General features: G+C 42.3%; 1 protein-coding gene across 1 annotated transcript in view; it reads right to left on the reverse strand.

Moving 5' to 3' along the window:
• Window positions 1–26,074, reverse strand: part of UGCG (UDP-glucose ceramide glucosyltransferase) — a 100,086-nt gene that overhangs the window by 14,360 nt on the left and 59,652 nt on the right. Inside the window, exons 3-6 of the mRNA XM_078676647.1 lie at window positions 19,079–19,181; window positions 18,469–18,570; window positions 17,378–17,490; window positions 7,196–7,374 (exon numbers count right to left, since the gene is read on the reverse strand). Of these exons, the coding sequence (XP_078532773.1) occupies window positions 7,196–7,374; window positions 17,378–17,490; window positions 18,469–18,570; window positions 19,079–19,181 (497 nt within the window). The remainder of the gene's footprint in view (window positions 1–7,195; window positions 7,375–17,377; window positions 17,491–18,468; window positions 18,571–19,078; window positions 19,182–26,074) is intronic.

Genomic DNA, 26,074 nt, shown 5'->3' on the forward strand with positions numbered 1-26,074 from the left:
GGAGGTGCAATAGACCTCAAGGGACAAGAAAAGTAGGGCTACTCTGCCCAGTTTTTCTTGTTTTGTTACCCTGTCTTTGTATTTTCGCCACTGAAACGGACATTTGCAAGTCTGCTGGAAGTGTTGTAAGATACCAGTGATGTTCACCAAGTGTCCCGGCTTTGTTGGTCACCAGGGGGACCTAAAGTGTATCACATTTCATAGTTGAGGGAGCCAAAAAAGCATGATTGGTGGCTGCCGGTTATAGGCCAGTGGCATAAGCCCCTGAAAAGAGGATGGTTCGCTGCTGAAAGTCCCATGTAAGTGAGTTTGTTACATCCCCAAGATTGGGGCGGATTGTGTAAAACAGTGCGCAGTAAGAATTGTGCCCAATGGAGAACACAATGACACAGTCAATGCTGAACAAAATGGAGATTTGCATTCAGGGTTGCCTTGGTCCTTTTAACCATAGATGCTGCTGAATCTGGTAATTAGTTTTAGCTCACCTTTCACCTCAAGCATCGCCCGGTTGCTCCCAGTGCTCTACCTGGAAGAGTTTAGCAATCTGTGAACCATGGCTTTAGGTTTTTGGTTTCGCTCAGGTGACTCCACATTCCAGTGACCATTTGTGTCAGGTCAGTACAAGGTGCTATGCAAAATCCCTGAAGGTTCAGGAAGATGCATTCGGTCTAGGTTGACTGACATTTTTTTTTAATTGTAGCTTTTCTTTTTATTTTCCACTAATGGCCCCAAAAACATTAATTACTAACCGACTGCCCTTGAGCTTGTTATTTGCACTTCACCTACGCTCAAGGTGGAGCTCTGTGCACCAGTCCACAAAAATAATTATCAGGACTGTTTGTTGCTGTTTTGCTCAAGTTCAGGGCCTATAATTCTGAAAGAAGCCTGCTGGGGTGTCCTGTCCCTGGTAGGAGAGGTATTTGGACTGTTGGGTGAGGAGTGAGGAGAGAAGGTCACTAACCAGAAGAACACAAGTCTCAGCAGAATGAATAATAAATAGAGGATGCCTTGCATAGCTAAGATTCACCTGCCATGAGGATCTTGCTGCCCAGATCTTTCGCACAAAACTAACATCAAAGTGAAGCGAGTATTGCAAGATCATGCTGTGGTGAGGCTGCATCCATCCTTGACTCTGCACAGCATACATCTGAGCATTTCGAGGTAAAGGGCACTTACTTTTCCTCCTCATCCTAGGTGTTGGTTGAGCACTGACCCTCCTCCATGCTTCCTTGCACTGAAACCTAATTCTGAACCAGCTGGAGTTGTATGTAAGTGGTCTTCCCTGACTTTTCCACAACATCTACAGGACATCAAGATTCTTTCTTTGAATGTGTAAACTAGCCCTTTGGCAGCCTGAAAAATCATCTACCTTGGAAAACTTTGTTTTGGCAGGTGAGTATCTAGGCAACCTCCTTTCCATCTACTTTTGCACAACTTCTCAGCCACTCGGACTCAAAACTAAAGAAAGCCCATTTTTACACTCATTGACGCTAAATCATGTGAATCCAGGACCAGAGATTATACTACAGCTTATCAAACAGAGAGAGAAACTTGCATGTGCCTCAAGTAGTTTAGATACTAAACTAGACAACTGTATGACAAGTACTCATAACTTAAATGCACAGACAGCCCTCCTGATCTATGGTCTGTGCTGACTCAAGGCAAACATGGTTATTATGGTCCTAAAATGGCAACGAAGACACATATGCATCAACCACTGCAAGGAATAACTATGTGGATGGTGCCAATCAACAAAGCAGTAAAACTATAGGAGACTGCATTAGGCACTAGGATAAACGAGGAGAGAAGGACAATGTACTAAAATGAACAACTGTTTCACAGCAGGATTTCAATGGACTACCTAAATTAAAACATTTTCTAGACTATGAAATATGAAACATGAGGTTTGTGGGAGAGCAGAGTGGTTAACCATTCAACGATACTTCTATAACATTTCATTGCCTGGACTAGCAAATGTGGTGTACATTATACTGATGTCGAGGAAGAGGACCAGCCAAGTCACGCTACACTACCTGTAGTCGAAAAGTTAGCCAAAGTTGCGGTCGTGCATGGACTTTGTCAAAAATGGAAACTCTTTGCCATACCTCATTCATCAAGGTGCATAGTTGTAAATAAAAAAATGCAGTGGGTTTTTTCAGTTAATGTAGGAAGAAAGTTAACCACGAGAGGATTATAGTAAACGGAAAAACCTTTACATCGAGCACCTCCGATACCACAGAAATGACCGCTCCTTTAGTGACATTTTTAAACCACTATCAGAGCAACACTTTGATAAATCTTTGATGTTAAGCCACCATGAGGACGCTTTTAGTGTCCTACGCCAACTTTGTATCTACTCCTCCACCCCCACCCCAGGAGCCATTGCTATAAATGGCTCAATACACCTCACCCTCTCTGAAACTCTTAGAGCTATGCAGGATATGAAACCTGGGAAAGGGCTGGATCCTGACAAAGTCCTTGGCGACCTGTTTCACTCCGAGCCTACTGCATGGGGCCAAATATTAATGCTCTGTCTAATGGGATACTTGAAGGTGGGAAGATTCCCGAGTCCTGGTGTGGTGCCGAGATCATTCCAGTATACAAAAAGGGTGACAGGAGTGTTCCTAGTAATTATCGTCTCATCAGCCTGATTGATAACCTTTAGAAGATCTTCTGTCTCACAGTCCTGGCTAGACTTCTGGGGAGAGTCGATGAGGCCGCCATCCTCTCCCCATTACAGGCAGGTTTTCTTGCCAAGGTGAGTATGATAGATCAAATCTTTTGCTTTGTCGTATCATCTCGAAATATCTAAGGCTTTCCAAGGGTCATTTTTATATGGCCTTTGTGGATCTTAGGGCAGCCTTTGATCTTGTGCCCACAAATAACTTGTGGTTCATGGGGCTAGATCATGTACACCTTATAAGATTACACAACAACACCTTTGCCCAAGTCAGATGGGGTTTGGGGGGAGGAACTAACGGACCACATATCTGTAGAGAGTGAGTGTATCAAGGGTGTGGACTCGCTCAAAGACTAATCTCGTTGTATATAAATGATGTGGTGAAGCATCTATGTAACTGTTTACATGACTCCCCAAATTAGAAGGGTGTTTATTTCCTGCGCTGCTTTTTGCAGACAACACCCTCCTGCTCTCACAAACCCAAGCTGGGTTACAAAAACCTGTTCAATAAATTCATGGAATACTGCGACCTTCGCAGGTTGGAGGTGAATACCCAAAAAACTAAGATAAATGTATTTGATTCCCATAGAACCTGCAGAGGTGGGTTCTCAGTGAAGAGATCCACTCTATAGGTGGTTGATAAATTTGATTATGTGGGGATCCGAATTGACAAATCTAAAAGATGGAATTCCCAGTTGCAAAAAAGTGAACACTGCTACATACTTCGTTTGCAATTGACAAGAGGTTCAAGGCGACCAGCCACAAATCCGTCTACCCGGTTACTGAAGTTTGCAAGGCTGCTGCACTGTATGGAGCAGAAATTTTGGGGTTCGCAAATTTCCAAGGAAAATCAATAAAGGAAAATAACTACTTGTAATCCTATTTAGTCTTCCTCAGGGCGCTCCAACGATCCCTCTATTCTTAGACACTGGCCTCAAGCGAGCCAGTGACTTGGCAGTGTTGAAACCCCTCCTATATTAGGCCAAACTGTGGTCTACCCCAGAACTTTCCCATTAGAGGAAGTGTTGAAAATAAACAAGTCCAAACTCCCACTATGGTTCCAACATGTTAAACTCGATCTTTATGACGTAGGCCTGGATTAATACTTCGCTTATCACACTCAGCACTAAGGCTATTATAAAAGATGCCTACTGGAATAGCAATACCACTGGTCAACTCTAAGGCCAAATCTGGTGGTATAGTGGATGACTTTCTATCTTTTAGACTCACACCCTGCTAAGCTACATGTACATGGATATTACCTCCCTTGGCTCAAACGTTGTTTATTAAATTCAGGCTGGGATCACTATTAGTAAACACATTCACAAATAGATGGAAAATGCATTGTGCTGATTTACCAGCATGTGTATTTTGTGACTATAGGATTGAGGATGTTGAACATGTCTTCTGTCCTGCATATGATAGGCGGACCTGGCTTAAACCACTCTGCATTTCTGTGGCTGTCGGAAAATACAACGAGGCCTACTGTATCTTACAGTCTGACACCAGCCAGCTTTTGGTATTCGGCATTAGCTGATACTTATACGCAGTGTAACTACTCAGGAAGACGGTAGGTGTAATACTCTAAAAAATATATATCTATAATTTTCAAACATCTTTTCTATGAATGTTTTTGCCTTGCCCCTGTTTTCAGCTGACTGCGTAAACATGTGGGAGCATTGAACACTGACATTTCCAATTTATCCCAATCCATTGACCCATGCTATGCTGTTATTCCTTATTAAACTGTTTCTAGCAATTCAGATCACTTTGTAAGTTTTATGAGAATGTTTGTAATCTCGACTGCTTTTACATGTAACATCTTTGTTTAAGATATGTATTGATTTGTGTGATGATTGAAAGAATTGCCCGTCTTGTTTTATGGGCTAGTACCAGAAATAAACAGTTTTTGAATGATTTGATTATCTTCTGGTGTATTTTCTGTTCGGAGACAAGTTCGTTTTTTTTTTACCTCTGAGCAATATTGTAGAAGAATTGGAAGGCTAGAGAAATGCAACAATGATTGCATCTGGGGAGTAGGAAGACTGACAACATTCACAGTGATGCAAACTTTAGGGAAAAGGATCAGACCCCACAACCATTAAACAAATTAGACCATTAAGTTGAGAGGAAAGAAAGAAAATATATATATCTATATCTATAAGAAATCTTCCGTGTATGTTTCTTTGGACACTGGAAAGAAAGTACTCGCACTCCAAGGTGACTATAACATATAGCAATTCGTTATAAAGATTAAAATGCACTTTGAAGTATGGCAGCAAAGGTACAACTATGTTTGAGTTTTTCTCCCCAAATGGACAAACAGACAATCACCAGATGTCCACTGTGACAGTCAAATGATCCTACCTAATGCGTATACTGCTGTCCTTTGTGATGGTGCCTCTAGCCACCGAGTTACACCAAGAAAAAGCTGGCTTCAATCAACGAGGTTAAACCCATCAGCTTTCTTTGCAAGTGTTCAAATTCCCTTTAGTTTATGGAACTAAATTAAATCATATTTCTTGCATGCAAATATACACTGGTATTTTAATCATAATGAAGATTTTTGTCATTAAAAAACAATGATATGAATTCTGAACTTCCTCTAATGAACAGGACAGTGAAAGAGCTCCTACATTATGCGGAGCCATTACTCTCATGTTCTGAATGAAATATTCCACCTGCAAAGCTATTAAGCTGCATTATGAAGTACCACAAAATGCAGAATGAACCGATCGTACACTTAGAGTACTGCACAGCCCATTAGGGAATTGCTAATAACCATGCCTGAAATATCCATGCCATCACTAACTCAGCAGAAACTGGTTTCCCGTCATTGTATTAGCTGCCCTCTAAATTAACCGCAGCTGAGTACATACGAAGCTCGTGCCACATGCTCAAACCTACTTCTACGTGGGTTAACCTACAGTCAACAGCAGGAGGTGTGGACAAACAACAGCCTAACAGCAAAGCCACGGACACCATATTACTTAGGTGAAGCTCCACTACAATTCAGCATCAAGGCTCCTTTAACTCATCACAATGATATATTAACACCAAACGACACAACTTATAAGAGGATTTGAGGGGGCAAGGGGTATAGTCTGAGAAAAAAACGAATGTTTAGGTAATAAAAATGAGCTTAAAAGGAGCTATAACTCTGTAGGATTCTCAATGTGTGCGTAATACACGTTGACTCTTCTAAAGGGAATCCTATCATAGCACACCATCCTTAAGACAAGGTCTATTTTTTGGTTATGGTTAAATAAAATACATAAAATGTTCCACTAAGCAAACAGTCCACTTAAGCAACACGGATACAGCGTAAGGAAGCATTAACTTCTTACTTGGCATGGCCAACATTTCCATCTTTTTTCCAGCTATTCGCTTTGGCACCCATATATCTTTACACTTTCAAGCTCAGCCATACAGGATATTGCATTATTTACTGTAGAGAGTGCTCTGCTAGAAGTCAATTTATTTAGAAAATAAAATTTTATGTTAAAGAGAAAAGCCTCTGGCTAAAACTAAGTGTCAAACAAGCAATCCTTAAAAAGTTGAAGCGAAAGCACATATCCAATCTAAAAGTAGGCTTCCCAATTTTAGAGAACCGTTAACGCCTTGACCTGAAAATCAAGCATAGTACCAGCCCTAGGCACCAGCAGTTATTCAAGTGTATGAAACAACAAAATATGAACTAAAGCCACACACCTCAAGCAGAAAGATAAAAAAACATGACCCCATACAAGATTTGTGAAAACAGAACTGTGAATGGAATGCAAATTTGAACAATGCGCCTGAACCCAACTTTTATTTCCATCCTCAGTACATAGACGCATACTCCTATGTGTTTATAGCGGCATATAGTTTTCAATACAGAATTCATTATTTTTATTAATTTGAAAAAAGTAATTGATCACGAAACTGGGTTATAAATAAAAGCAAGTAACTGTGCTGGATTCAGACCCACAGTGAAACGTAAGGAAGTCCTAGATATCCACATTCAAGCGAAAGTAATCTGCAGTGGGAAGCAGGTATACAATGAAGGACTGGTAAATGTAATGCAAAATACTGGGCATTTTTTGGGCCTGCCGAATGAAACGGATATCTGTATATATAAAATCTAAAACCGAGAAAACATACGAGTGTGTTACACGCCAAGCCAGAATATGTACTTTTCTACATACTATGTCGTTGATGGCTTCCAAACTTCCAAAAACTCGTTCATCAAAGTGACCTACTAAGTCCATTTCTGCAGAGCTTTGATTTAGTAAGGACAGACCATATCGCAGGGTATTAAAATGGAACTGACAAAACAAAAAATAGTCTACAACTTTCAAATCGGGACGGTCTTTCAAGCAAAAAGAAATCATATTACAGAGGAAGTGCATTCCATATTAACAGTGATCTTTTTCTTGACACCTATACTCCTGCAAGGGAGTGTGCATAAATACATACATACAAAATCAGAAAATCTAAAAACATACTTTGAAAAGGGAAAGCATCTTATCTTACCGGTCTGCTATTGCTTTGGCCATGAAATAATCTTCAGCTATGTACTGGGCAAAAGCAATTAGTCCACCAGCTTGGTCCAATACATCCTTCCGCATCAAGCACGACATGCCAGTGACACACTTAAACCCAGTTACATTTGCAGAGACGTACGACCTTGGATGTGATGTGCCAAAGTACACCTATGTAAACAAATCGTGCTGATCAGGAAAGTTGGCAAGGCTAAAGCTAAGAGCAGTACATGGAATGAAAAATAGCGGACTACAAAACGCATACTTGCTGCAAACTGTGTCTAACATAACTGCATAGCATAGTGGCATTTTAAAACAACACATTTATTGAATGCAACAAGGCTTAACACTAAAAATAATATTATAAAATGTACCATTGCAAGGCAACATCAGCATTATATTATATATATATATATATATATATATATATATATATATATATATACACACACACACACATACATATATCTATATATTACATACACATATATATATACACACACACACACACACATATATATATACATATATCTATATATTGCATACATATATATATATATATATATATATATATACACACATACATACACAGACACATACATACACACGCACACACAAACATGTTTAATACTTACCATAAAAGCTGTTTACACATTATATATTATTTTTTAAGGCGGTATCCTTCCTTTACCCTCCATATATTTATTTTTCAGGTGGAGTTGAGGATGTGGATGCAGAGGTAGTGAAGCGTTTCCTGGCAGCAGACCGTTTCAAATGAATCATGAGCTAGTATTTACGGATCTGATTCTGATGGCCTATATGAATGGACTCTATGGATAGGTGTCAAGAAAGGTATGCGTCGGTGGCTCTAGGAGACCAGGAATTAGAGAACCCATAGGTCTCAGGGTTTTGGGATCAGAGGCTCAAAGATAACCGAGGACTCACAAATTAGAAGTAGATGTTTGAATATTAAGTTTTCGGGCTACCCAATCAGTCACTTTATCAACTGAGACCACATCCTCCGCTGGGGATTCCTTAGGAGGTGTCAGAGCTAACAGAGCGCATACTCATATCTGAACCTGAAAAGGATGTAATTCTTCTTGGAAAGGTGAGAGATTTTGATCAGCGAGATCTGTTGGAACTTCTCTCTTTAGACTGTATAGAGCGATCGTCCTCATGGTCATATTTTTCCTTAATTTCCGGAGCTGAAGGAGTGGCACTAGCGAACTGTCACTCAAATGAGGCGGTTTTAAAAGCGCAGATGAATCCACTAGGCCGCTAGATGGCATAGAGTGATCCGCCTCTGATGGAAGTAGAGGGGAAGCTTTTGTAGAAGGTTGTGGTTCTGTAAATGGTGGAACATCTAAGATGCACCTCCAGGATCTCCCCTTCTGCATGGATGTCAGCGTTTGGCATATTGGTGCCACGTGAGCCAGGAGGTAGTACTCATGCCCCTCAACACAAAGACAGATCTCACTGAAGAAGAACCTTCAGATAATGAAGGGGAAACTCCAGAAAGAGGTGATGTCGACAATCTCGGGACAGAGGTGTATATGTCCAGTGCATTTATGTCAACCAGAAGAGGGAGCGCCGGTGACTCGAGAAGAGCCCCAAAGGGTAATCAGACCGGTAAATGAAGTGGAGATAGACAACTCCCATAGCCCTTTAGAGCCAGTGGACTCCGAGGCTGAGCAGACAACTTACTCTTGCTTTGCCCTCTTGGCAAACTTCCTCTATATCCCCGAGGCACCTGTAAGGCACCTCCAGATTTTATACCTTGTGATGGAGTGAGAATCCGGGACGCAGGTGAAGTCATTATCATCCATCCAGGATTTCTTACCTCTGCATGAGGGGCACTGGTCAAAAAAAAGCTAGCATGGTGGTCAAAAGAAAGTAGTCAGGAGAAACATCTCAGAGGACAGAGCAGAAGAAAAGAGGCACAACAAAAAGAAAGTACAAAAATGTGAAGACGTCAAGAAAACCCACAAAAAATGCAAGTTATCAGCTAAAACACAGGAGCTGGAAAAACTAGATGTTTTGCAGGCCCTAAATTACATGATGGGAAGCCTGTCTCACTCTGGGGTTTCTTGAATGTGCAGTATCTAACTGGTATAATATGTGCCCAGCTAATTTGAGGTTAGAGTTCCCCTAATTTGGGGCTGACCGGGGTAAAAAAAAAAAAAAAAGGGGGTATTTCAGTGGTGTTTTCAACCAAATATATGGTCTGTTAATTAGTCAAACTGAATTTACTTTCTAAAACCGAAAAAAAGAGACAATAAGAAGAACATGTTACCTCTCAGAGCCACGTTTTAATTTGTTTTTTTAAATCTTACAATGGTGTTACTGGATACCACATATGGGTGGAACTATTCTACTGTTCGTAGATATCAGAGAAAATCCCATGACAGAGAAGTTCTCTTACGAAGTCATAGGGATATAGGATACTAGATAGTCTGAGGCATGTGACAGTGTTACTTGTGAAACCCAGAAGAAAGGTGTTGGCTTTTGCTTCTTGTACACCAACATCTGGATCAATGGGAAAGATTTAACAACTGTTTGAGGCTCTCCAGCGCTCAAAGAGTACTTGATGCCTTATAAAACCCAGATAGGACTACTACTAATTGGTTCCGAGCCACAGATGTCGCTACACACCACATTGAAGCCACCCTTATCAAAATGTAAATATTGTTAACTGGACTTTAAAGGATGACCCACGTGATGAGACTGTATTTTATGAAAACACAACAGTTTTAGCCTAGCCCTGAAGAAGGTCATTTGACATGTCTCTGACATCAGAAACATTTCCAACATCCTTGTGACTACAATACCTTGAAAGAGGTCGAAATTATCAAGTCCCCCAACAGAGAATGGTTCACAGACTAATTTAATTTACTCCCAAAGAAACCACAACAGGTACACTTTAGTCATAGTTTTGTTCTTTTATCACCGTGTTCTCACTTTTAAAACATACACAATCACACCTAAATTGTGTCCATATGACAAACTGATTGAGGATACATCAAACCATCTCCTATCAACTGAAAATAACTCATCCCCTTGAATTCCGCTCTATGTTCCTTTGGTCACTTAATTCAATTGTAATCAAGTTCGCTTTCACAATACTGAAAATGCATCACTTACAATGAGCTCAACAAATCCTCTCGAAGTTCAACCTCGAAAATGCACTACACTCTCCAAAATCAATCTAGACTACATCACATAATAGGGACTTGGAAGTTAATGCTGCCCGAGAGGCCTAGGTCCAAGCAGTGGGTGACAAACACAGTTGCTCTCAAAGCAGCAAGAGGCAATAGAACAATGTCTGCAACAAAGAACTTCTACAGCCCTACCGGGACCAGGAGCAGTCTTCTAATCTGTCAATCAGGAAGCAGAGTGCTGCTGGTGTAAGGAGGCGGCCCTGGACAGGTTGAGTGGATGCTACTATCAAGGCTGACATTTCCTGATCACTCACTGTTGCAGTGGGAGTGAATTCTTCTTATTCACTTGGAAATTGGTTTATCTAAGAATTCTTTCTAGTCCTGTCTTTAATTCAGAAGACAACTCCTGGTGGCACGCAAACAGCAAGAGAAGTCATGAAGGGGACCAAGACAATAAATGCCGGACACTTGTTGATACAGACCTACAAGACTACTACAGCATCTGCACTCTTAACGCCAAGCCTTTGTGGCCGAGTATTTTATTCATTTCTGGCCCTACTATATATACATGGCTTATTTCACAGATCTAAACACATGTAGGTATGTGAATGAGAAATCAATTCCAACCTTGCACTAACTTAGAATCACAACCATGGTATCAGTTCAGTCTAGGTTCAAGGAAAAACACACAAAAGAGTAAATCAAGCAGGGGAGGTTTGTGGGAGTGAACCACCAAAAGGGATGAGCGTACGTTTTTGTTTTGGCTGCCGGAGACCTCAATTCTCACTCACTGAGAGTTAGACTCAAATTTGGCAATAGACCCAAACCTTTAAATGTGCCTCTAATAAGAGCTTCAATTGAGAGCAGAGCAGCTCCTTGGAGCTACTAAAGTGTCAAACCACCGCAGAGAGAGCGAGCCCCTTTACAGACCTCCTCAGTTAATCGGAGTCCCTTTGGATACAACAGAGTGCTGCACCAACAGTTCTGCAAGCCGGGATTCAACTTTAGTGATATTCTGAATTTCTGCGACATCACTTCTTGTGATGTGGGTGAATATTCCAATTAGTTCTCACGCCTTAGAATTCTTAAAAGTTCAAGAGCTGGACTACATGGTGCTAAGAATATATTCTCCAGCGCGGTCCACAATGCAGTGCTATTCGAGGGTTAACGGTGAAGGACGTGTTTGTGTGCTCTGTTGAACAGACATTTATAGTCTTAGGTTTAGTGAACAGCTAAACAAAACCTTCTCAATTAAATCTGGTGCCCGTGGGAACCTGCCTGAAAATGAATTTACAGAGATTAATTGAAAGCCAATTAAAGCAGTCATTATTCTAAACTTTCTTTACATTGCTTGAGTAGGTCTTAAAGCGTTCAATGTACATCCTGAAATGCTAAAAATGTTGTTCCGCCTTCAGGTTTAGTTGAAGCGGACAAATTACTTGGCACCATTTCTCAAAACCATAAGTCTCTAGTCAGAGGTCCAGTTGAGGATTCTGCAATCTGCCCCCCTAAACCATTTTAGGTCAAGCAGATGTCTAACTCAACAGGTGAAGGCGCTGTTTATCATCATATTCTTACTTCTGGCCCCATAGTGAGACTGCAGATCTGAACAATAATAAACAATTTTGAGAAGTGAATCACAACCCTCAGCTTGGAGGATAAAAGGAGGCCAGGGCCAATATTAGGATATCACTTCCGTTAAAGAAAACACACATACGAGCGCTAGCAAATCAGAAGAGGTATTTCTCCGGAAACAAAGTCATGACAAATAGAAGTGCTTTGTTAGAAATATCAGGGTGATCTCAGATGTGGTGCGGAAACAGCAATTCGCTCCTAATGGCACAGCTAATTAAGGCGAAGGAATAGGGCACAGTTGCCACAGGGTATGGCTTTAAGGCACAATGGAAGACAGAAGTCGTTTTTAGGTCTCGCCAGCGCGCATGCGCTGCTGTGCGAGGCTTTATGTAAGGGCTTTAAACTCGGACCACATGCTTGTGGGTTTTTTTTTATTACAGGCTATTGGACTTTGCGTGCGTCTTTCTAAGAAAGACAGCACACAATTGGCCAAAGGAGGGGGCATGTCCCGCCTTCTCGCTTCCCTGGCCTATGGCGCACCACTCTCGGGCTTGTATAGGTTGAGCTTATACAGAGCTTGCGGGTCTGACTCTTCCCACGCTTTGTTTAGGGCTTGTGCCCTGGAACAACTGCAGCTTGGATGGCCCATATTTGTTTACTTTGCTCCGGGCGGCCCTTGCTTGGCGACTGGAGTGCTAGGGCACTTGATTCCAGTCCCGGCCGAGACAGCCGCAGCTGCGAGCGCCCCTTGGCCTGGACTCCATTTCCCGACCTGCCTCGCTGTTTGTTAAAAGGTGTCGTGTGGAATGTGCCTATCCGTGTGAGCTGCCAGAAGTCTCCTGAGACTAGTGCAGCAGCTCAGTCACTGATCACAGCCAGCAGCACCGACAGGCAGTGCTGCTTTCTCAGTCTCTGGCGCACAAGCACGTTTTTTTTTTCCCCTGCTATTTTTCCCCTTTCGCAATCTGGTCCCTGGTGAAGCTTTTCTGCAAAATCGGCATCCAGTGGCATGGGCACCTTGCACCCAGGAAGAGGACTGTGCATGCCTGACTCCCTTCCGCGGCGACTGCAGCACACGAAGTGCAGGCAGTACAGGACTCCCAGCAGTAAGTTGCGCTCTCCACTGGAGTGCATGTGTATCTTTTTAACAGGGTACAGGGCATGTGGGAATGAGGTGGTGTTGTCCTGCTTAGGAAGTCAGTGCTGAACTTTTTTTAAGGAAGGGCACATCTGCAGCGTTGCGGCAGCTTCCTGGCCGCACTGTGTGTGTACCTGCGGCTGTGCCCAGCCTGACCCGGTGCTGCCCCTGCCAGTTGTGGGGTCTGCAGGCCCCGCGCCACCAGAGCCAGGAATGGAAACCACTCTACTCCCATTGATGACAGCTCCTGCCTGGCTCTTCTTGCCCCGGTCCAGCTCGGAACGGAGGCCGCTCATTCAGAGAGCTCACCGGACGGATACCCCAGGTGTGGGGTCACCCGACTAATTCCATCATAGCAGAGAACCATTGCTCCCTGCTCAAGGCACACTGAGCTCCCCGGTGCAAGCACACTGAGTTCCAGTGCACGTTAACTTTGTTCCCTGCTCAGACACTTAGCCTCCATGTCCTCTGAGATCACCGTATATGTGGTCTGAACACCATGTGAAGGCACTCTTAGATCCCCGCATATGTCTTGTTAGTTCCGGGCCTGTGTTCTCTTCGCTCCCCGTCCATGCACGTATCTAACAGTACGGGTACTTTAAGTTCAAGTTCAAGTTCAGGAATTTGTATAGCGCACTACTCACCTAGAGGGTCTCAAGGCGCTTGGGGGAGGGTGGGTGCGTTACTTGTCGAATAGCCAGGTTTTAAGCTGCTTTCTGAAGGAGATGTGGTTCTGTGTGAGGCGGAGGTGGGTGGGGAGAGAATTCCAGGTTTTGGCCGCTAAGTAGGAGAAGGATCTTCCTCCCACGGTGGATCTATGGATGCGCGGAATTGCGGCAAGGGCTTGATTGGATGATCGTAGTTGGCGGGTGGGTGTGTAGAAGGATAGTCTTGTGTTGAGGCATTTACAGGCGGGCTTAGCTCCCCCTGCATGCACGGTTATCTAACCGTACGGGTACACTACAGGCGGGCTTGGCTCCCCCTGGATGCACTGTTATCTAATCGTACGGGCACTCTACAGGCGGGCTTAGCTCCCCTTGCATGCACTGTTATCTACCTGTACAGGGACGCTTAGCTCCCCCTGCACAGTAATGTTATCTATCCGTGCATGCACTCTCCAGGTACTCTTAGCTCCATGTAAAACACTATTTTGTCATACAGGCACTCTCCAAGCAATCGTACCTCCCTGTACAGACAGCATTGCTATCTACCCGTACAAGCACTCTCTGCGAACTGTACAGTACGGTTAACTGCCTGTAGAGGCACTCTTCAAGCAACCTTAGCTCCCTGTACAGTTCGGTTATCTACCTGTGCAGGAACTCTACAGTCTTAGCTCCCCCTGCATGCATTGTTATATACCTGTAAAGGCACGCTCCATGTACTCAGCTCAAATGTACAGTGTTGTTATACACTCGTACATTTACTCTCCAGACAATCTTATCTCTCTGTACAGTACTGCTATCTACCCGTACAGGCACTTTCCATATACAGGCACTCTCCAGACAATGTTCGTTCTCTGAACAGTACTGTTATCTACCCGTGCATGCACTCTCCAGGTACTCAGCTCCATGTACAGTACTGTTATCTACCCGTACTTGCACTCTCCAGGCAGTATTAGCTGCCTGTACAGCATTCCTCCTAATCCCTCTAGGTGCTGAAGCGAGACTCTCTGCTGCTGTAGCCGTTGCTTGTTTTAGAGAGCTGTTTACTTTTATTCTTGTGATCCGTGGACGGTGGATTCAGCTTGAATGCAGCGGTTCACTGCAAGGCTCAGACTTGGATTATTTGTAACATTTATTAAGAAAACAGCTTTATGATGGCCGCATAAAGAATGGTATAGCTCTGTTGACTTGCATCGAGGCACTTGTCTTTGTGCTTTAAAGTGCCTTACAATGTTTCCATAAATGTTTACTAATGCAAGTATATATTTATATATCAGACTACTTGAACTAGTGTGGAGCAGTTGTATAGCTCTTCAATTCCTGGTTGCCCAACACCCAGGAAAATGTGCTGCATGGCTAAACACTTATAAGGTCCTAAAGGCTAGACCTGTTGGTTATGCCAATGCTTGTTTTCCTTTATTTCTTAGTATTTGACACAACAACTCCTGTAAGTAAAGTGGGCTGTCTAGCACCTTTCATTGGCTTCTTTTTCTTCCTTAGTTATCCAAAACCGAGACAAATGTTCTTATATAGACACAAGAGCAGTACTTACAGATGTAAACATAAACACATGGATTTCAATGACTATCCGTGCTTTTAAGATGCAGTGCCAGTCACAGTTAGAAATTGTACTGACAGCTCTTTGACAATTCGGTTGTTTAGCTTACCTTACACCAGATACATTTGTGCAAATCTCTGAATGAGACCCGTACGAGAGAAGGCGATTAACATTTTCCCAATAAAAACAATTTGCACTCCATCTACCTTAACAAACTGTGAGCCATTTAACCATACTACATTTGTTCCTTTGGCTGAGGCACGCCAAATGCAAGAAGAAACCCGTATCTATGGCCTTGGGAGAGGAAAAAATACTTTTTTTAGACTGTCCTTATATATCATGCAGACCACTTCTTAGACAATAGGTCTCAAGTAATAAATGCCTGCAGATTTTGAGTGATTATTATTCGATTCATGAACACCATGTTGATCATGTGATGCATACATTGATGCATATTCTAGCAAGCAATTTCATAACTATACTTTTATTTATGACTCTAGGACATGTTCAAAAACACACAGAATGGCGTTTAGTGGAGCAAGGAAACAGTATGTGCAAATGTGCCTCGGGGCTGGTTCATTTACATAACCTAAAGTGCACACAACGGGTCAACTTTCAAGACTGCTGAAATGTATATTCGAAAAACCAATGCAGTTTTTTTTAAGAGTACAAAAATCCTGTGTGGTTGTCTCCATGGTGTGTTACGTAAGGCAGTGTTGTCCGATCCTCTGAGGTACGTCACCCAGTTGAGCCAGCACTTGTAGGTTGCTTTGGAAGTGTCCTTCCAATTGGTGAGTACTATTTTAACTGCGGGTGTCAGCAGGCGGTCTAGTAGGTCCCTATCCTGTTGAGAGTCTAGCTCTGTTGTAATAAATGCGGTGGTAAGTGTAGCAAAGTCATCTTTTAGTGTGCATCCTAGTGTTTTATTTATGAAGGTGAATACAAGGGGTTCAAACTCCACCGAGATACTACCACTCTTCGAATACGCTACCCTCTTTTCTCTCCATCTTAATTTCCTACTTCTTCCCCCTTTCACACCCTCCTCCTCCTCTCTCTGGGACAAGCATAGAATTTGCGAACCAGTCCTTCCAGTAACAGAATCAAGCTGGGCTGCTACCCTGTACCGACAAAGCGTTGATGATTATATGTTTTATGTTGTTTAGAAAAAAAAACACAATACAAATATATTTTTTAAAAGAGTACAAAAACCCACAGAATGTGCCAAGTACCTTGTTGCTGTGATTGGTATAGTCTTACACTGTAATGTAGACAAACAACTTCATGTTTAGTCTTACTGATAAATAAGATTACGAGCCTGGTCTGAGTCAGTGGTACAGCTGATTAGAAGAGTGCAGTCCATAGAATGTAAAATTATAAGACTGAATTTGTGGCATATTCTGCAACTAAGTTGATTTCCATTTGGTCAAACGCTGCAAATAAACAGCAGGCATGCATGCACACAAAACGTCTTCCATTGACTCACATTTTTCTTATAAACAAAGCTCATGACTTGAGAACATACAGATTTATTTTAGAAAGCGACAAGTATTAACTTTCCCAAAGGAAATGTAATTATTAACTCAATCTCATTGGGGGTGACTCATGCACTAGGTACGTGAAATCAAAATTTAGTTAATCAGTTACATTTGGGAAAAACTTTAAAATTCAGCAACTAAAGGACTCGTCTAAAACACAGGATATTTTTCCCACATGAGCTGAAAATATGGTAGCTCAACCAGCCCCCCCCCCCCTTTTTTTCACCCACTAGATAGAAATGACATCTGATGTTCACATGCTCAGTCCTGGCCAATACAAGCCACCCTTAAACTGCAGCAATTAAAATAAAGATAGAAACGTTTGGGTCTATAATACCATGTCTGCCAGTTTACACCTCTCTGCTGTGTGATTAAGTTTGAGTGACTTGAAGGACTTTCACTAACATACCTTTATAACACTGAAAAACATCAAACCTGCCAACTTACAGAGCATACATGAACACATATCTAAATTGACAAGCAAAGACCATTTAGCTTTTGGCAAGACTCACAATGTTGACAGGTCAAGGAATTTGTAACATGCTCACCTGTTCTAAAGTTGCCGCAAAACCCTGTCGGTCAGCCACGTACGGCAGCCCATGGACTAATCCCACTTTCTCCGTCATCTGGTTAGCCATATCAGTCAATGTGTCTGGTTGCACTGTGCAAGGAAAAAATATTTTGGTTGACTATTCAGTTCAGTACTTGAGAATGTAATCTACTTCATGGCAGTGGATGGCATCATCTAAGTAATATAGTACAAATGTCTAAATGTGTTCATTTAACCCTAAATGTGTGTACTTCTTAAGGAGCACATCTAAAATCTTAATTTGCCTGGCGCTTACTTACAGTTAACACGGGAATAATAGTAACAGTAACACAAAGGAATAAATCAGACGATTGTCCCATTGGCTTGGCTGCAAATGCACAAATACCTGAACAGCTGGCTGCATTTCAGAACAGAAGGGGAGAGGCTTGATCAACAAAGATCTTTCCAAGAGATGGTGTGACCTACACATCAGAACTCTGGAGCATTTCAGTTCTACACACAGAACAATCTCTGAGACTTAGGGACAATATCTGCTGGCTTTGTGCACTTGTGGTAGGAATGCAAATTGTCTTGTTTCTACCTGTGTACAAGGGAACAAAGCAGTGATTCCAATATTTACCTGGGTGCACTGTCGGCAAAGGTTTCTGCTAGATTGCAGTGACCACTGTTAGTAATGTAGAAATGGAGATATTTCTGAGGGAGGTCACCTACTAGAACTGTGAACATTTTGTGGAGGAGAGGTGGTTAGATCTTTGCTACTACAGACGATTATCAAAGGGAATCTGCCAGTTTTAATTCTGGGTCAAAAGGCACTACTTCTGGGGAAGAACTAAAAAGAAGTTGCATCAACCAAGCATCCCACACACTCGCTGTTTACCGCTTGCAAGACCTATACTGAAACAACGGTGGCATGAAATGAGTTTACAAGCAAAGAGACACCGATCACACATTAGGATCACTAACCTATGTGCTTTTAAACAACTTGTTCTCTCTGTGCAGATTTCCCAGTAAAGGGCCACATTAGCAAAAAGTTTCAAACAAACTTAACATTATTCGTACTACCACAACACAAACAAACATTAAACTCACCTCTGATTCCGCTATCACATATCCATATCAGATCGTACTTGGCGACATCGTACCCTGGCATTAAATTATTTATTTTGGGATTAATGCCAACTTTTTTCCCACCTGTGGATTTAACCAGTATTCTAGGTTAGAAGCATTCGTCATAAAGAAGCATTTCAAACTTGAAAAAACTATTTTTCTGCAAAAACGTTCCCTTAAACAGTAAAACCAAACTACATAATGTACATGTGCAACGACTTTATAGTATCGGAGCCCCTCCAAAAATGCTCGGTTCACACAGTTTCTCTGCCAATCGACTAACAGGTCACAGAGCTTAGTTAAAGGTTAAACAAACATTACATCTAGCTTCTTGTGGAGCCACACACAAAAAAGCCCTAAAGCAGTAGGTGAAAAACACAGAAGAGGGAAAACCTGCTGAATTGTTTTACTCAATTAACAAGTAAGAACTGCTTACATAGCACTAATCCTACTACAGGTCTGCATCATGAAAATCGAAACAGAAAATATGCGTAAAATTCCAGGCCTCCAGGCATCTGGCCAACTGGAGTAGCAGAGAGCTCTCTCTGGCCCTGTTCAAACCCGCGGCAGCTCAGCCAAGAAGCATGCTTACCTATAAATAATCTTGCATCAACATGTGGATATTTGCCAAGTAGCTTTTTACACACATCAATAGCTGGATCGTCATGATCTTGTACACAGAGGAGAATTTCAAACTGAGGAGAAAATGGAGAAAATATCTTGAGATGAATATGCATTTTAAAGAGGCAGTTACTTGTAACATTCCTTCTAAACACCCACTATAGACGTGCCTTAAATTTAAAAGTAGCTCAAACCATATTTTGGATTAAGAACCAGAATAACTTCGTTTCTCATCCAAAAAAGGGCAAATGTACGTTGGCTGCTTGCAGAAAAGCTCGGAAGTACAAAAGTTACAGCATACATTTCTGTACAACGGTCTTCGCTCTAGAAACTAAAACCAAGCCACTAGGATGGGGCCATATCATGCTACTATGTCTGCAAATTTCCAATTTGGTAGAAAATCAATACCAAACATTTTCAAATTAAATGTGTCGTTAGGTAAAACAGGGGATCTTGCTATAAGATGGGAAACATCCATAACAACGCGGGCATTACCCTGCACTGCTATTACAACGCTACTATTACAACGCAAGTCGTTACAACGACTTGCACTGTAGGATAGGGAATAGTTTAATTTTCTATCCAACACCTTCCCTACTGTCAACGTGGGCTGGAGTTGGAATAGAAAATTAAACTATTCCACTATCCAGCGCCCCCCAACGCAAGTCGTTGTAACGACTTGCGTTGTAAAAACTGTGTTGTAATGGCATGCGAGATAAAAGCCCGCGTTGCAACGCCGTACAACCCTATAAGATACCCTAAATTAAGTTACTCCTGCATATAGACCACGCCGGGTAGCCTTTTTTAGATACTTGCTGATCTCTCCTATGAGGACATGCGTATGAACTAGCATCACCACACAACCAGAAGTAGTGGAATAGAGTCCCTTGGAGTTCATACAAGCGAGTGCCGAGGAAGCTGATAAGCAGGCAGTGCTGCAGCGTCAAGTGTGCAAAAAATGTTTACTATATGCTTACTCTCATTTACTCCTCTAACCGTACTGGGCCCTTTACAATTAGACAAACTGTAGCGCTTCCATTTACCACAGAGGCAATAGTCCTCAGATGAATCTTTCTCCACCGATAGATAGGGTGGAAATTAGGGAGACCAAACTCCATGTCAGTTGTCCAATGAGGGCCATTAATTGACAGCCAACAACCAAGGTAGCTGATAAACAGGCAGCATTCTACTCCACTGTATCTGCTGCAGAGCTAGTGACATTACTACTGATAACATGCATGAGGCACCTTTGAAATCCTCCTGCAGCCATTTGCAGCAAGGGGCTGCACCCGTCCTCTGGAGGTTATCTGCAGGGTCCACAGGGTCCTATTTCCCATATCAAAGGGGGTTGGGGGAGGCACTGACTGTGGGTCACCTCTTTGTGATGAGACTCCTGGAGGCCTCGCTGCCTCTGCACCCGTGTTTATGACGCCATGGGAGCAGAGGCAAAGCCTTTCCTCATTTGCCTGGGGGCCAAACCCCTTCATTTGCATGAAGTGATGGCCCCAGAAGTGAAGACACAGGCGTATTGTGGAAGTTGACACTGTGGAACTCTGGGCAACCCAGCTAATAAAGCCTCTATAATATAAATGCATCTATGTTACCGTACAATTATCTGTACAGTGAAATTCTATTATTCCTGTGGTGTTGTGGAGATTTCAGAGTTTTGCAAACATCCTTTTAAAAAAAATGTATAGTTCTTTTTATTGAGCATAAAACATCGACAATACAAGTACAGTATGGAGGAAGAAATCAATGGTACAGAGTAATTACAGTTTGGTCATTCTTGAGTCATTACTTGTGAGTTATTACATCATTTGCGGCGACGGAGGGTCATCATGGGTGTGAACGCTCGGGCGGGAAGGGGGTACAGATCTTGCCTCATTACACATTCCAATCATTCCAGATGGAGGACCATTTTCGGGGGCACCCTCGTGCCATGTATATAGTCTTTTCCCTAAACATGCACCAGTCCATATCCGCCTTCCAGGCCTCTATTTTGGGTGTGAGAGTGGCTCCCCATAATTGTGCGGTATTCCTCTTTGCTATCATCAGACCTAGTGTTACCCATAGAGTGCGCTTACTGTTGAGGTCTGTGGGCTCCTTTCCTCTCTCCCCTGAATCTCTCTCTCCTACTTGCTCTGTTTTTCCTTGTGCGATATTCCGCTTAATCTCCCTCCCGGCACCCTTTTACATTACCCCCTTACCCTCTATACACCTTGAACCAACGGATGTAACTTCTAATTGACGTACCTTCTGTAACAATGTGTAACTTGTAACCTATGTAACTCTCCTCATGTAAAGCGCTCTGATACCTCCGGGTCTAGTCAGCGCTATATAAAACTCAAGTAAATAAATAAATAAAATAAAAAATCTCTTTACTTCCGGGCGAATAGTAAGAGATAGTACCTCACAGAGGATTTCGTGTATTTTGCAGCAATACTGCTGAATTTGTCCGCATTCCCACAGTATATCCCAACCACATAGTCTCCTACAATCCCTCTTCTCCGCCCTTATGCAAACATCTTTTACTTCTACTTCGGCAGCAGAAAAAAAATAGTTAAAAACAGTACAAATAATTAGAGCCTGAACACGCTGTGTGTGTACCTATGCCATTCCAGAACCTTGACTTCATTTTGTTGTTCTGTTGATTATTCTCTGTTGCGGTGAGCTTCAATCTTTCTTCACTATTCTTAATATTTCTTTTCAGATGTTGGTTTTATTTTCAGATTGTGGTATGTTTGTATTACTAGTACGCTTTAACTTATGAGCGACGCCTTTAAAAGAATGTGAAAATGAGAAGGTATGAGAGAAATGTTGGTGTACTGGTAAAGTGCTTTCATTTTTTGCGTGATCGAGGTTGATTTGATTTCTATTTTTGTAAAACCTCTACTGTGTGTGAACTGGTTGGTCATGGAGGCCACAGTGTGCACAGAACGTGGCCCAGTGAGCCAAAGTGTGATGCACTTCACTGACCGAGTGAGGGCAAGTGAGTGTCTTCACTTGGGTCATTATTAGGCATTGTCACTGGAGTGTTATGAAGACCTGAATGCATTTTATAAACCTCTGTTTATCAAGGCAAGAATGTAGAGGATCCAGGGACGCATGTGGTTCTCCTTTGAGCATAATGCGAACAATGTCAATTTTAGGTCTGGGTTTTGACACTGCAGCTGTGAAGCAGATCTATAGCTTAAAATACATAGAGGGCGCTTTATGTGCCCCCTTTCACACATCGGATTTCTAGAGTCTTTCAACCATTGGCTTTAGACTTTGTCAATTGCCTGTTGATTAACACAGCGGAGTATTTTTCTCCCACTCAATGCTAATGGCTATTTGGGTGTATCCTTCCACCTCTTCTCCAGCGCTAGCACTGAACGTAGAGGTGCACGAGCCACTCAAAGCTTGATCCGGGCCCGAGCCTGAATCCTTGCTCAGCTCGAGGCCCAGTTGGAACCAAGAGCCCACAACGAGCCGAGCTGTCAAGTGGCTTCTGCATGCCTCCCTCCCTCTACCCAGGATGTGGGGTTCCGTCCGGAGCTGCTGACCTTGGAACTGGGGAACCAGGTTCGAGGCATCAGGTCAACATCCTGTTATTCCGGGCAGATCACTGAATCTCACTGTGCCTATAATGAAATCACTGGGACCTTGTGTAATGGTGCTCACTAAAGCACTTCAATATTTTGGTTCAAGTTCGTGCTATATGAAAACTGCACAAAAAAAGCACAAAGAGGTAAAAACAAAGAGTTGACATACAAAAGGCAAGACAAATAGATACTTATTTGGTGGCTGATTTGTACAAATTGAAACCAGAGAACATGGATAACCTGCGGCTTACCCGTGTGATCTTGGGCCATTATTTTATTTCACCCAAACTCCTTTTTCTTCATTATTGCTTAAGAAAGCCTTTTGAAACATGCGACTTCAGAATACTAGTTGTATGAAACCCATTGTGTTTGAATTAATAGTAGCTCTATAATAATCTGGACCATGTGTAGGGTTTACATGACAACTGTTTTACCTTTTAGTTCACTAAACGTTCATGCTTAAAAACGATCACGTTCAATAAATACTTCGGTGTATTGCTATAATGTGACGTATTAATGTCAAAGCTTCCACATGCCAAAGCACTTATTTGAGCATGGAAGAGACTTTGCCATAATTTAAATGATGTTTGTTGTTTGATTTACATAGCAAACATTTTCAGGGCTTGGCTCGAAGAATGGCTCCAAGAACACAGCCAGACCCTTGGCTCGGCTCAGCTCTCCCTGTTAATTTGTTGGCTTGCCCACCTCTAACTGAACTGCATTAAGGACGTCTTTATAACTAGAAAGACTTCAATTTGGCCTGCCTTTCGTTTCTTGTCTGGCTTTATTGTGCCTACACTGTACGTGTTAGCACACTAACACAGAACTTCTAGCTTTGGCAATTGCCTACAACAGGAAGACTTTCAGGGCCTGGACATCAAAAAATAGGTTAAGCGGCTACTTTGAGGATGCCATTCGGCAGTAGCAGTCGGCAGTAGGTGTTTCTGTAGGGCGGTGACGTGGGGAGGGGCAGGGTGAGGGGTAGTAATGTATGGATTACAGAGTTTTACAGGTAAGTAAACATTTAAATAAATGAAACGAATTTCGTTGCGCGCACTGCATCACATTTGGTGATGCAGTGCGCGCAACGAAATTCGTTTTATTTAAATGTTTACTTACCTGTAAAACTCCATAATCCATACATTACTACCCCCCACCCTGCCCCTCCCCCTGCCCACGTCACCGCCCTATAGAAACACCTACTGCCGACCGCTACTGCCATTTGGGGAGGAAGATTTGTGAGAATATGACACATTTTGTATCGTGATATCGATGGATTACTGTCCTGGGAGATTAAAAAAAAAAAAAAAAAATTTAAAAGGAGTCTTTCGTTCATATTTATAATTCAAGAAAATAACGCAGAAACATCCACAGATGAGGAGGCCGCCGAGTACAATGGGCAGTCTTCTGTTGTGGGAATGAAAGAAAGGGCGCAAAAGGAAATACTAGCTTTAGATATGGCGGTCTTGTCTTGTTTTCACTGTAAAATTCCCAAGTGTGAAGCAGAAAGGCCACGAAGACCTCTTCCATGCTGGAGGGGACCGCTAAGGATTTATGTGGTCGCTCTTTTCTTATGAGGAGAGCCCCTTTTCCATAGCCACTAAGTCACTAAAATACCACTGATAGGAGAACTGAAATCACACACTTTTGGACCATTGAGCTAGTCAACAGTATTCTTTCGATGCTGCTGGGCTAAGCCACAAGGGCTAACTACAGGAAGTAAGCAGTTGTAAGAGTCCAGTTTATTTTTTTGTTCATACTATTACCACCTTCACATCACCCAACACAGGTGTAGCAAGGGAAGAGAAATGAATATCAAACAGAATCCAGCCTCAATGACATTGTTGCCCTCTTTGACATCTATTAACAGTAATACAGGCGAGAGACTTTCTAGAAGAGCCATGGCCGCAAGTCTTAAAACGCTTGTGTCAATACCACTTATAACAAGTACTTTCAAAGGACTGGATTTTGAAGAAAGCCTGATGCAGTCAGTGAACAAAACAGAAAATGTTTGCTTCTGTACACAATGCATCTGTGCTAAATAATTGTGCGATAATTCTGTGTACTTTTGGGATGTAAAAGTACATTGTGCATTGCAATGCAAGGACTCCATAGGAGGCGGCCTGACATACCAAAAAGACCATAGCGTGAGGTAAAAAAAATATTCCTCTGGCTGGGGCCAAAGTCCTTTGAATGCAGTCCATTCACGTCTAGGTGCTTTAGTAAGCTTTCATGGCATGTATATTTTCAGCAAACGAACAACAGTCAGGTAATACATTTTAAATGACATCCTCTTGATGTTGCAGGGCAAGATAATGTTGAAAGAGCATTTGTGTTAAGGATTCAACTGTTACAGAACCAGGCTTTTTTGGAGGTTCCCTGGTTTCAGATAGTTGCAGAGAAATGACTTCTTTAATTGGCCCAGGACAAGTGATTCTGTTAAAAAAAACATATAACCCTTTATTACTGTCCAGTTTTTAAGAAAAGCATTGTTCATTAGAACCTTCGGAACCAAGCCTCCATCTTTAAAATCTGCAAAAAATCCTGTGTCTACAGGATGCCAGAGGGAAGGAATGGCATGAAATATCACTTTGTCCAGTATTCACTTGCTTGAGCCTCAAAAATACCTTGAGTTCCAAACAGTCACCTCTTTCGACAACCCAGGAAGAAATGTTGCCTCACTAAGTAGGGGTGCTGCACAAAAATCGAAGGTTCTTTTGCCAATTCTGCTAAATCCTTCAAGAACATGCACCCTAATTGAGTGATACCCCTGACTGATGAACTAGTGCACTAGTGCAGAGAAACACAGACCATCCACAGTTAACATATGCAGCTCCAGTTCTCCCTCACTAAGCTTTTCTTTGCAAATGCCCCCGTAGTAAGCCCGAAACAACTGAAGTGAAAAGTATTTTTCTGCTATAACCTCTTTTCTGTGTGACTGTAGTCTACACAGCTGTCCGATTCTAGCATACATTTCGTATTGCTCCCAAAGGTGGTCTGTTATGCCAGGCTACTGTTCTATAGATCACCGCGCTCCACATCACTATCGCATTCAAACCCATATTATCACTGTACAACTAACCCTTTCTGCTTTAACGCTGTTTGTGATGTAAAAAAACACCCTTTAACATGCAGTAAGGCCTTGCACCTACGGGAGTTGTAAATAATGCTTGGATGGAGACTGCCAACAGGTCTATCACTCTCACCAATTCCAACATTGGGTTTCGCTATTCTCCGTTTGAAACTATTTTAAGAGCTTTGCTGAAAACAAGGAGGGATCATGCTGATTTATTGATGTATTACTCGTTTTGTTGTTTGGATCCTGTGAAGGCAGCTTCAGTCCAAGCAGTCAATTTTAGTTTTTTGTTTGTTTCAGAAGGATA

The sequence above is a fragment of the Lissotriton helveticus genome, chromosome 2_1, assembly GCF_964261635.1.
Source record: "Lissotriton helveticus chromosome 2_1, aLisHel1.1, whole genome shotgun sequence".
NCBI lineage: Eukaryota > Metazoa > Chordata > Amphibia > Caudata > Salamandridae > Lissotriton > Lissotriton helveticus.